This window comes from Choloepus didactylus, chromosome 2 (assembly GCF_015220235.1).
Source record: "Choloepus didactylus isolate mChoDid1 chromosome 2, mChoDid1.pri, whole genome shotgun sequence".
Taxonomy (NCBI): domain Eukaryota; kingdom Metazoa; phylum Chordata; class Mammalia; order Pilosa; family Megalonychidae; genus Choloepus; species Choloepus didactylus.
Window position 1 is genome coordinate 174,991,041 of NC_051308.1, and position 13,777 is coordinate 175,004,817.

General features: G+C 36.6%; 1 protein-coding gene across 5 annotated transcripts in view; it reads right to left on the bottom strand.

The window, feature by feature from the left end:
* Positions 1-13,777, bottom strand: part of LRRC7 (leucine rich repeat containing 7) — a 618,288-nt gene that overhangs the window by 36,500 nt on the left and 568,011 nt on the right. For 4 of the 5 annotated variants that reach the window (XR_005215335.1, XM_037826923.1, XM_037826929.1 and 1 more), the window contains one exon: positions 11,999-12,073. Coding sequence is in view for 4 of the 5 variants with exons in the window: in XM_037826923.1 (XP_037682851.1) it covers positions 11,999-12,073 (75 nt within the window). In the remaining variant the exon portion in view is untranslated. The remainder of the gene's footprint in view (positions 1-11,998; positions 12,074-13,777) is intronic. The other variant, XM_037826926.1, reaches the window with a different exon arrangement.

Below are 13,777 nucleotides of genomic sequence, written 5' to 3' on the forward strand. Positions count from 1 at the left end.
CAGGCTTCAAGATGTTCAAAACCACAGTCCAGATTCTGATTCAGTGCCAAGGAAATCCCTTTTATAACTTAGTTTTTATTATAGCTTAAAAGCACCAGCTTTTAGTTTTCATGTTTTTCAAGCCCAAATGAGAGTTAGGTCTTTGAAGACACATAAATAGGGCTGATCTCCCAGGAGGAAATAAGCAGACTGCTGAGTTAGATCATTGAGTCAAATGAATTTCTCTACGTGTAATTCTAGTCCCCAGAAATGTTTTGGATTTAACTCAGAGTTTGGTGAACCTTAAGAATCTCTTTAAAAGAACACAACCAGGACTGCCTTATTGTGGCTTCAAAATACCAGATGGACCCTGAAAGATTATAATGTACATTATTTTATAAGGTTGATTAAAGATTCACTGACTTGATACAAATCAAGTGCTTACAACAGGACCCTACATTGTAAGCATTCAATAAATAAATGTAAGATACTACTAATATTACTTTACTATTACTATCACTTTTCTTGATTCTAAGAAATACAATTTTTTATTAAACTGCAAAATTAGAAGGAGAGAATGTCAAAGGAAGGAAATAATTTTTCTCTCTTGGCTAACTAATTTTTTTAAGATGAAATTATGAGAATCAGAGATTACTTGAAATAATCCAGATTACATAGCTAGTGGCTAGACTGGAATTTATGCCACAGTTGTCAATCCTCTGTATTTGACATCATTTGTTTCTTGGGATACTGTGAGGTTGTAACAAATGTTTAAGGTTCATTAAATGAATTCACTTTTTAATATTAATCTAGAAGTTTCTTGATTGGAACATTATGTTAGGTCTGATGCCAGGGGAGGCAAGGAATGGAAGGAAGTAGAATGCAAGAAGATACAATCTCAGTACCAGAGAACCTTCTCTTTCCATTCTTAACACAGAGGAGCAAAGAAAACTTACATTGTATTTGTTAGAATGAATATGGCTAACTGGCTTAAATCTTGGGCAGTTCAGATGGTGAACTGAAGAATTATGTTACTTTATTTGTGTAAGGCTTTTCCAATTAAAATGAAGACCAGAAGAATCATAATATTTCAACTGTTGGGGTTTTGTGATTGTTTTGTGTGTGTGTGAACAGAAGAACCTGAGAAAATAAAGGCTGACACCATGCAATATTAATTCCAGAATATACCTGCAATGGTGCTTTGAAACATTATGCATATGCTTGCATTTATGTGTATGATACTTTGAATTATATGTGTAGCAGAAATACAAATCATGTTTTGAAGAATAAATACTAAATGAATGAAATTTTAAAATATTTTGCAACATTTGGCTACATATGTTTTATATAAATATACTGTCTATCATGGGTTATTTTTAAATGAGCACAATTTTGAGGGAATAAGAAAAAAGAAATAAATGAGTGGTGATTAAGTTATAATGAAGTTAATAGGAAAACAATCGAGAAAGGGAAAAGATATGAAAATTTTATGCTTCAAGAATATGTAATTAATGGGTCTCTAAATTTAGTTGATTTGAAAGTATAAGGGAACATTTTACTTATAATCTTTACTTTATTTCCAGAAGATATCCCTCTTTATTTTAATTCCATTTGGCATCTTCTGTGCCACAAAATGTCTTTTAATTGCCTGTGCTGGTTTGGATCCATTAAGTATTCCAGAAAAGCTTATGTTCTTTTAATCCAATCTTGTGGAGGCAGAACTATTGTGGGTGGGACCTTTTGATTAGGTTGTTTCCATGGAGATGTGACTTTGCCCATTCAAGGTGGGTCTTAATCCCCTTGCTGGAGTCCTTTAAGAGAGAGACATTTTGGAGAGTGCTCAGAGCTGAGAGGGGCTAAGAGAGAAATGCCCAGAGACACTTTGGAGAAAGCCATTTTGAAACCAGAATCCAGGAGAATTCAGACCAGCAGACGTCACCATGTGCCTTCTCATGTGACAGAGGAACCCCGGAAGCCATCAGCTTTTCCTTATAGAAGATACCTACCTTTTGATGCCTTAATTTGGGCATTTTCATGGCCTTAGAACTGTAAATTTGCAAACTAATAAATTGAAAAAGCCAACCCATTTCTGGTATATTGCATTCCAGCAGCTTTGGCAATTATTTGCAAAAAATAAAAATAAATAATAATTGCAATTGCAAGAAAATTAGATCTTTGCAATTACAGAGTATCATCTCAGTCATCAATTTATTGTAAAACACACTTGGTTTGTGGATTTCCTCCTCTTGATGCTTCTTGGATGTACCCTTGATTTCCTTCAGTAATGTTTTGTTAAATTGATAAATTATGTATGTTTATACTGCAGAAATTCTCCAGGTGATGCTGTAATTCTCCTGGGAATCCTGCTGTATCCTTATTATCCAAAGCTGTAAACTTAAAAACTTAGACTCCAAGAAGGCTTGGCCACAGGGAATTATCTACTATGCAGGACAGAATAGCTCCTTTTCGATTCCAAAGTGGAAATTAGATTACAGATGTGGACATGTGATTTTTGGTTGGTTTAAATTCACCCTCAAGGGATAAACACATTCAATGGGCCAGCACACATGTATTTTGTAGGTTAGCTATATATTAGTACATTAATATCTTGCATTTTAAATGCCTATTGCCCTTGGGATGAGGGAAAACTAAAAAAAACAGCCACCAAATTAGAGTCATAAGGGTAAGCCTTTAGAGTGTCAAATCCTGACAGCCAGGCATTGTAAGAAACTGTGGGAATCTTAGATAATTATAATTGTGTTTCACATTAACTAACTGGAATTATTTTCCATTTCAGAATTTGAATCTGACAGAGTTCTCATTAAATATTGGAATATTTTTAGGGCTGAGTACACTCTATAATCAATATTAAATTGATTCTAAATCAATCATTTAACAAATTTTCTTTTCTATCAAAAATCTGAACTACAGACCTTAAATTTTTAAAGTTCATCGGAAAAATTTACATTACGCTTTTTAAATGTAAGAAAGTTTGAAGTCTTTCTGACTTTTACTGTAGTATTTTAAAAAACCTTCACAGAATAAAGAAACAAAGAATTTCTCTTTGTCTTACATATGTATTAAAATTTGAACTGCTCATGGATTCAGGCTCATAAAAGACATGGCAAGATAGAATACACACAGCTGAAGACTTTCTGAATTATTTGTTTAGAAACTCTGGCATAGAAACTTTTAAGAAATAGTAATCCTGAAGAAATTTATTTATCTGCTTTGATTTTAAAATCCCTATTTTCTTCTTATCAAACACGTCAAATGAACATCTCTAACAAATTAAGTTTCTACCTTCGTTTGCAAAGCAGTTGCCCAACAAGCCACACTGTGTTCCCTTTACTTTTACCACAAAAAGAATGACTAAAAGATCAACCCCATACTTTCAGGGGCTCTTAGCAGCTAGGCTGGTTTCCATATTTGTGGAAAGCTCACTAAAAGAGAAGACAGAGAGGGTTTTTTTCTTAAATGTCTGATTGTCGGCTCTTTCCTGTCTCTTTTCCTCCTTCATTTTCTACTCTGTATAAATTTGAGCATGTCTACTTCCTGGGCTAGGTTGTGTAAAAGGCAGGAGCTTAGTTACATTCATTCATTACATTGTTTACATTTGCTTGGCACAGTACTTTGTATATTATAATGGGCATTTAATGCATACTTTGAAAAGAAAGAAAGAACATGTGATGAATATGATACTTCCAGTAAATTTGCTCTAATACAATCAGTATTATATAATGGGAAAAGCCCAAACAATTATTTATCCTTTGTTAACAATAGATAACTTGCAGGGTTGCTGTTAGAAAGTTAAATGATACAATAGAGATTTGATTTTGATTTCAGCCAAAGTATGGAAGTTAAAGCCTACCTGATGTATTGGGCTTGCCTTTATTGCTTTTCATATTTTATTTAATAGTCACAAAAATTTTTTGGGGGGGATTTGCAAAGTGTTTTCTCATTCCTTTTATTAATTATCTGCTAATGGAACTTTATACTTACATGAACAAAACTATCCGGATACAAATATGCAGTGAAACTCTGGCACATAAAACCACATACATTTTTTAACATGCATTTTTAAACCTATTTTTTGTCACCTTCTAATCAAACTGTACCATTATAAAATCTTATTCTCCAAATACATTATATCACTACAAGCAATAATTTCTCTCAACATTAAAAATTACATATTGCTTCCCCCAAAACCTGCCTGGTGTTTTTGATTTTCAACTACCAAATAAGACAAACTGTAGAAAAGCTGAACTCATCTGGCTTTCATGAAATTCCAAATAGCTTAAGTTTATTTCTTTAAAGTTCCCAAACTTCATTTTAAGCATAAAAATGCTTCTCACTCTTCACTTTTTGGTCACTTTTTTTTTTCTTTTTGAGAATTTTTTTTCAAAATACAGGAAGACGCACATATTCCAACCCTTTCTAAATGACTCATGGTGATAATTATGAAATCAACACTTCCTGGGATAAAGCACTGGGTCCAGCTGGTTGCTTCTAGAATAAACATTTCCCAAAGTAGTGTTCTGTGGAAGTGGTTAATTGATGTTGCTAGTAGAGAGGGCTGCATGGTTAAACATGTTGGGAAATATAAGTTTGTAAGATTTCTCAGGCTTCTTAATATGCTTAGTACATTGTGGGCTAGAGGGATAGAGTATGAGGTGGTTCTAAAACACACTTGTTTTTAAAGGGTGTCTTACGGAGTGCCTTTTGGGAAACATTGTTCTATACTGAATACTCAGTTTGATGTTCTTTTTGAATCTTGTTCTGTCTTTTAAAAGAAGTTTCTCTCTCTCTTCTTGGACAGCAAGCTGCTGGCAATGAGCCTGGACCCAGAGGCTTTCCCCTTCATTGTCTGTTAAATCAGGTTAAAGGCTCTCAGTATGAAATAAATTCTCTCATGAGTAAAAGGCATGTGATATAGTGCATGGACTTTGATATTAATTATGGATTCTCAAGTATTCTGTTTGTCTTTCAGTTTTTGTTTTTGTGTCTCATAGCTGAGGTTCCTGAATAAATGAGCTTTAGCTGGGTAAGAGGATGCTGTAAGCAGCTTATCACTAACCTCCTGGTCATTGAAAGAGCTATAAAACTTTTATTCAGATAAAAATTTGGTCCAGTGGTTGCACAGATATGGCATTGTATGGCCATCATGGACATTTCATTTAGAATTCTGGTGAGTCTAGAACTTCTTACATTCTGAGCCTAGAAAGCTCTATCTCATTGCCCTCCTTCCCCCCAAACCATCTCCATGTTTGAATCCCCCAACTCCATGAGAAACTTTAAAATCCCAGGGTTTCTTTTCTTCATGACTCGAACATGTGAACGTGGTACCTCCTTCCCCCAAATTCTCCTTTCTGGAATAAGCCTCTTACCCTTTCTCCTGAAGACTCAGGCCAATCTAGCTCACAGGTATTCCTCTACCTCCTCTTCTTTACCTCCTTCTCTGTCAAACCTGGAGAAAGTTCTGATTCATGAAGAGTAAACCCCCTTTTCTCTGTTTCCTCCACACCCTGAGATCTCTAGAATCTTCACTTCTCTCTGCCACATGTCTCACCTCTTCCACTCACTCTATAATTCACTGTGAAGAAGAGGGGTCAGAATCTTGCTTTTTGCTTGCAAGTGGTCACTCTCTCTGCGTGTCAAGATAATGAAAGCATTCTCTCCTTCATAACATCGTCTTACATTAATCACTTCATTCTTTTAACACTGATTCAACAACTATTATTACATCACCAAATCAAATACTTTGTCAGTTTTCTAATAGGTTGGCACGGATTAATCTTGCTTCTCTAGCTATGAGCTCCCTGAAGGCACATGACTTCCCTCTCATGTGTTACTGGGCTTCTAAGGACACTGCCCTGTAAAACACTAATCAGGATGTGGAGTGGGATGTCAGGGTTCTGGAACAGCAGTGATAACAGTACCTGGTGGGAATCAAGCCCCATGATTTTGGCCTTGGTTTAGTGCTCTGAGCAAACAACTTACCACCAACTCACAGGGGGAAAAAAAAAAGAGTGAGAAAACCACAGTAATAATGATAATTCTTCTAATATTTCAAGTATTAGTTGATAAACTTATTTGTTGAGAGTGGTTTCTCAGATTGTCTACATGAACTGTAAATTTCATATAGACAGTTTCTGTTGACTAGAAAAAAGGTAAATATCTAGTTTGTCTGAATTACTACTTCTGTGATTGTTTTATTTTGGTATCTTAGAGATATTGCCATAGACCCAGAGTGTATTTTGGATTACAAATTCCAAAACTCATAAAATTAAGGTCAAGTAGAGAGACTATAAAATTATCTTCAATTGGGCACTATATTTATATGCCTTATTTTAGAAAAATCTGTTTTGATGACTGGTAAAATCTGGATGTGATTAAGTTATTTTCTATAAATTATTTAACTTTTGTTTTGCCTATGTTGGGCTTTAGTCAGGGGAAGTGGGTAGGGAAATCAAGGAGATACGGGCTACTATTGTGATTTAACAAAACATGATATACTTACAGGTGAGCTTTAGGCTACAGCTATGAATCATGTTGTTAACTTTCAAGCACAATAAATTCTTTTTTTTCCAATCTATTCATCTTTTCAACAGAGTAACTGCAATTAATAGATTTTCTGTCTTCAAAAGTAATTTAAATTATAAGATGTATAATGAATTATACTTAATTTTTTAACTGGGAAGAACAGTAGAAAATAAAGAAACGTGGTTAAACCAATAAACTTCTCATTTAAAAAATTGCCAAATATTGACAAATTCACATGGTTTAAAATCTAATAATATTTTTCATGAACCCTGGGTTTCTATTTGTTTTCTCTTACTCTTATATAATTCAAGTTTATAGAAGGTGAGGCTGTGAGAGGTCAGTTCTAGCAAAGTGCTTTTTCCACATGCCATACCTCTCAGAGCAAAACAACAAATTAAGTCACCTGAATTTGTTCATTAATTATAGTGTGTTTATCCTGGGAAAATGAATAGTAAAATGATAGAAATATAATGTAAATATTTTTTAATTCATAACATCCCTTAATGTAAATATCTTTATAATATCATATTAGAATAAGAACAGAGTGGTGGATTAAAAGAGTTAAAGAAAAAAGAAAGATAGATAACTATTATCTAATAAGTTCTTGATTTGGGGGGATTTGGGAAACGTATGACTCTGCTAACATATCTTTTGCTATTTGCTACTGGGTCAGATCAAACACAATAACTGTCATCACTTGGGAAGCTCAGTAGTTTTTGCTTTTCTCTTTTACTAGGACTTCCAGATTGTACACTGATGTTAAGATGCTGCCATTAAAGCTTGTAAATAAATATGCTCTGGTGACGGCAGTCGTTAAAGGGATAAACTCAAGGCTTCAAATTCCCAGCTTGAATGCCACATGAACTACATGAAAGTTTCTATGTGTGCCCTGAAAGAACCTTATTTTGTGTAGTTGCAGGCTTGAGAATTCTGAAAAACAGACCCAGAGTCTTCCTACATAAATGGTTAATTATGATGTAAATTGCATTCTCAACCTTGCAGGGTGTTTGCTGTTAAAGTGAGGGCATTGATTGTGAAGAATGGGATTCTGAAAATTGGAATGGGGACATATGGGCTGATAATGATGACAGTGAGGACACAGACACCCTAGATTGTGCTGAGTCCTCTTTGTCAGATAGACCTCTACTGGTCTTCCCTGAGGAATAAGCCATCTCTCCACCACCTGAAGAGAGTAACCCTGCTATACCTGATAAACCTATAATCGCCTCCCCCGAGGAAACAGCCTTCAAACTTCCATCTGAAGAGATTAACCCTGTTTCACCTGATGAAACTGTAATGGAAAGCCCTGAGGTATTGGCTTGCAAGATGCTGCTAATTCCTCTTATTACCCACCCCCACCACTCCTCTTTTCTTCCAGACTTACAACTAGATAGACTGAAGTCCCAACAGGCCTCAAAAGGTGAAGTTCAAAGCGTGACCCATGAGGAGGTGTGCTACTCTCCAAAAGAACTGCATTATTTTTCTGATTTATATAGGCAGAAATCAGGGGAATATGTGTGGTAATGGATAGTAAAGGTATGGTATAATGGTAGAAGGGAGACAAAGTTGGATCAGGCTGAATTTATTGATATCAGCCAACTTAGCAGAGATTCTGGACTCAAAGATTATGTTGTAGTTCAAGGGGTTAGAAAGAGCTCTAACAGTTTGTTTGGGTGGCTGGCTGAAGCATGGAGCAAAAGGTCAGAGCAGAAGCTTATGGAGGTCAAGTGATCAATGGAGTTTTAGCTCAGGTCCTTCCCACAGTGGGTCTAGTAGGTCCCTGAACCCACTGTGTGGTTATTCCCCCAGTTCTGGTATGCATAATTGGAACAGACATACTAAGCAACCGGCAGAATCCCCACATTGGTTTCCTGACTTGCGGAGTGAGGGCTATTATGGTAGGAAAGGCCAAGGGGAAGCCACTAGAACTGCCTCCACCTAGCACAATAGTAAATCAAAATCAATACTGCATTGCTGGAGGGATTGCAGGAATTAGTACTGCCATCAAGAACTTGAAGTATGCAGGGGTACTGGCTTCCACTACATCCCCTATTCAACTCTCCTACTCGGCCTATGTAGAAAACAGATAGACTTTGGAGGATGACAGTAGATTATCATAAATTGAACCAGGTGATGACTCCAATTACAGCTGCTGCTCCAGATGTGGGATCATTTCTTGAGCAAATCATTACATCCCCTGGCACCTGGAATGCAGCTATTGATCTGGAAAGTGCTTTTTTCTTGGTACCCGTAACTAAAGACTATCAGAAACAGTGGCAAAGCTAGCAATACAACTTCACTGTCCTACAACAGAGGTATATCAACTCTCAGCCCTATGTTATAATCAAGTTTGCAGGGACCATGACTGCCTTTCCCTTCCACAAGACATCACACTAGTCCACCTAGTTGACCTTCATGGATTTGGGAGGCAACATATTTCTCATCTGGATGTACTACTCCAGCCATTTACACAGTGTCCTGAAAAGTTGCTAGTTTTGAGTGGAACCCAGAATAAGAAGGGGCTCTGTAACAGGTCCAGGCTGAAGTGCAAGCTGCTCTGCCACTTGGGCCATATGATCCAGGAAATCCAATGGTGTTGGAAGTTTCAGTGGCAAACAGAGATGCTATTTGGAGCTATTTGCAGGCCTCTATAGGAGTATGACTGCACAGAACCTTAGGATTTTGGAGCAAAGCCCTGCCATCCTCTGTAGATAACTACTCTTCTTTTAAGAAATAGCTTTTGAAATGCTGCTGGGCCTTGGTAGAGATCAAATGCTTAACCATGGGCCACCAAGTTACCATGAAACCTGAGTTGCCTATAATGAACTGGTTGTTGTCTGACCCACCAAGCCTTAAAGTTGGGTGTGCATAGCAGAATGGGTACATACAAGATCAGCCTTGAGAAAGGCCCTGAAGGCACAAGTAAGTTACCCAAGAAAGTGACTCAAATGCCCAGGCTCCCACTCCTGCCACATTACCTTTTGTTTTCCAGTCCACTGCTATGGCCTCTTAGGGAGTTCCCTATAAGCAGTTGACTGAGGAAGAGAAAACTCAGGTCTGGTTACCAGATGGTTCTGCATGATACACTGTTATCACCCAAAAGTGGACAGCTGTGCCCCTTTCTTGCATGGGCTCAGGAACATGGACTTCCACTCACCAAGGCTGATTTGGCTATAGCCACTGCTGTGTACCCAATCTGCCAGCAGCAGAGACCCACACTCAGTCCATGATATGGCACCATTACTTGAGGTGATCACTGAAGGGATGACGTTTTATTCTTACTGGAATAGACACATAGTCTGGATACATATTTTCCTTCCCTGCATGCCATGCTTTTGCCCAAACTACCATCTGTGGACTTACAGAATGCCTTATCCACTGCTATAGTATTCCATACAGCATTGCTTCTCATGAAGCCAATGAAATGCAGGAATGAGCAAATGGCTCATAGAATTCACTGAGCTTATCATGTTTCCTATCATCCTGAAGCAGATGGATTGACAGAGCAGTGGAATGGTCTTTTGAAGACACAGCTGGGTGGCAATATGTTGCAGGGCTAAGGCAAAGTTCTCCAGGAGACTGTATATGCTTTAAATCAGGGTCCACTCTATGGTGTCGTTTCTCTCACAGCCAGGATTCATAGGTCTACAATTACCCCTAGTGATCCACTAGAAAAATTTTTGCTTCCTGTATCCACAATCTTAAGCTTTGCTGGTCTACAGATCTTAGTTCCAAAAGGAGGAGTGCTTCCACCAGGAGATACGACAATGATTCTATTCAACTGGAAGTTAAGGCTGCCACCTGGCCACTTGGGCTCCTCATGTCTCTGAATCAACAGGCCAAGAAGGGAATTACTGTACTGGTAGGGGTGGCTGATCTTGATTATTAAGGAGAAATAGGACTGCTGCTACACAATGGGGATAAAGAAGAGTTTGCCTGGAATGCAGAAGATCCTTTAGAGCTTCTCTTAATACTATCATGCCCTGTGATTAAAGTCAGTGGGAAACAACCACCACCCAATCCAGGCAGTACTACTAATGGCCCAGACCCTTCAGGAGTAAAGGTTTGGGTCACACCACTAGGCAAAGAACTATGACCAGCTAAAGAACTTGATGAGAGTAAAGGGAATATGGAATGGGTAGTAGTAGAAGGTAGTTATAAATACGACCTACGTCTATGTGACTGGTGGCAGAAATGAAGAATATAATGGTTATGAGTATTTCTTCCTTTTTTTGTTATGAATATGTTTGTATATATACATAAAGCAATATATTTTTCTTCCCTATCTTATCCTCTTGTCATGTAAGTTCTATTAACTTTATGCCATAGTATTTAAGTTATAGCATATCACATTAAAGAGTGAATATTACCCAAGGGGAATATTACCCTCTTCTGGGGAAAGTATTAGTGCCTTTCCAGTTATATGCAGGTCAGTTGAATTATTTTAGGCAAAAGTATGACTATTAATGTTTTTATTTAGGGGTTAAGTATGGTTTAAGGAGATGTGTATGTGTGACAAATTGACTAGGGGTAGACTGTGATGGTTAAATCCATGTGTCAATTTGGCTAGATTACAGTGTCTATTGGCCAAGCAAGCACTGGCCTGATTGTTACTGTAAGGGTATTTCATGGATATAAATCATTAGTCAGTTGAGGGCATTTATGGCTGATTATACAATCAACAAAGGAGATTGCCTTCAGCAATGAGAGAAGTCTTGTCAATCAGTTGAAGGCCTTAAAAGGAGAACTGATGATTTCAGCAGTCTTAATGAGGAATTTCCATCTCTACTTCAGCTAGCCAGCTTTTCCTAGGGAATTCATCAGAATTCCCAACTTGCAGCCTGCCCCATACAATTCAGACTTGCCAATCCCCACAGTCATGTGAGCCAATTCCTATAATAAATCTCTCTCTCTCTCTCCTCATGGTTCTGTTTCTCTGAAGAACTCAAGACATCATCAGAGAACACATTTAATAAATTCACCTTGTATACAGCTTAATTTCTATTCATCTTGGCAGGAGGAACAGAGAGATAAAACCATATGTTTCACTTCTTTCAAACAGTAGTAAGCTTACAGTTGAGAAATTAAATAGGGATAGGGACTGTCTTCTCCTTCATCTTAAGTCACACAGACATGCTGGAAACTTGATTGCTCTTAATTATATTTGGGGACCAGGCATAGGTTTTCTATGCATCAATTCTTCTTATATCACCAAGTAATTCCATTTAATTCAACAAAAAATACATATATAACACCTACCATTTGCCAAAATTATGCACCATATTTACCATATTGGGGATAGAGCATTCTCTCAGATTGAATTGGTTTCTGCCCCTCCTTTCAACCCCAGGACGATAAAGGCAAATAAGAAATGTGAGAAGTACTTATTTTCCATCATTTAATCTGTCAATTCAATTTAACAACATGGTTACATATTCATTTCAGTATTTGCATGCTTTGCTTTTATCTGTCTTACCTGTAGGATCTTATCACCAGGCTGCAGCAGATTGGAAGCTGGTCCATCAGGCTGAACCCTAGTAACAAAGATACCCTATAAGTCAGAAGTAACAGAGGTTAGGATTCTATTACCAAGAACTAGGTTTAATTAAAAAATTTCATCCACATAGAAAACAGTGAAAACAGATTAAAAACAGTTCATACATGTAAGTTTCAAAGATTTTTATAGTTTAAGTGAAGCACCACTCTCTCAGCTGAGTTTAAGAAAAGCAACATCTTCACTTATACAAAAAATGCTCATCTTGTTTTTAAAGTCCACATACGGATTATGAATTATTACAATGGCATATTCTTAATCATTTCTTTCTTAAATCATTTGAAATACAGTACTGAACCATATTTTGATAGGTTATAGATTCAATGGATACTTTAAAACCTTTGTAAAATTATATTTACATACTGATTTATTTTAATATTATTTGTATGTTACTGATAATTTTAATATAAAATGCATATGAACAAATTAAATGTAAGAAAATTCCAACATGCATTTTAAATAAGTCTTAGGCCTACATAATTATAAAATCTCTAAATTGATTAATTTATTTTATAAAAAAGTCAAATTAATTTTGTTAATTATGTAACTAAGGCAAATATTTATTGAATATCTATCACATGTTGGACCTTGACTGCTAGTGAAACAGAGATATACAATATAAAGTTTCTGACTGCAATGAGCCCATGATCTAGTGGTATGTACAAAAACTCAAAATTTACAAAACAGTGAGACAAGTGCTATGACAGAGGGATAATGGATTGTAAAAAAGTGTTGCACCTAGTTTATTCTTGGTGTGCTTGGACTCCCCTGAGAGGGAGACACCTGACAGATGAATCATAAAGGATGAGTAAAAGTCATTCACACAGATAAGGGAGGAATGGATATTCCAGATGGAAGGAAAATAGTACATACAAAGTGAGAGCGCATGTTGTATTTGGGAAACTGCGAGTAGTTCTACTACGACTGGAGTGGTGGTGGTGGGAGGGTGGGACTGGATGGGGTTAGGAGCATGGCAGAAGATCTGAGCAAAAAGTAGGTTGAAGACAGATCTTTAAAATAGGCCTTTAATAGACTTGTTTCTCAGTATGGGGAGGTACTGAAGGATTTTAAGCATGATGGTGGATTTTAATTAACATCCTAAGAATGAATTTATGAATGGATAAACAAAATGTGGTATATCCATACAGTGGAATATTATTTGGCAATAAAAAGTAGTGAAGGACTGATACATGCTACAACAATATGAATGAACCTTGAAAACATTATGCTAAGTGAAGGAAGCCAGTTACAAAAGGCCACATAGTATGAGTCCATTTACATGAAATCTCCAGAATAGACAAATCCATAGAAACAGAAAGTGATTAGTGATTGCCAGGGTGGGAGACTAGAGTGACTGCTATTGGGAACAGCATTTTTTTTTTTTTTGAGGTAATAAAAATGTTCTGAAATTAGATAGTGGTCATGGTTACACAAGTCTGTGAATATACTAAAATCCACTGAATTGTACACTTGAAAAGGGTGAATTTTATAGTATGTGAATCATATCTCAGTACAGAAGTTATGAATTTTTAAAAAAATCCTTAGAATTATTTATAGAAGTATTTTAATATCCTTGACTGTTATCTTGAATATCATGTTTCATTTGCTGATTTGTAAACCTAATGACTCTCACTTAAACCCATACCTTTGTGTGTGCATGTGCTTTCTGTGTGCATGTAAATGGGTAGCAAAGAAAAAAAA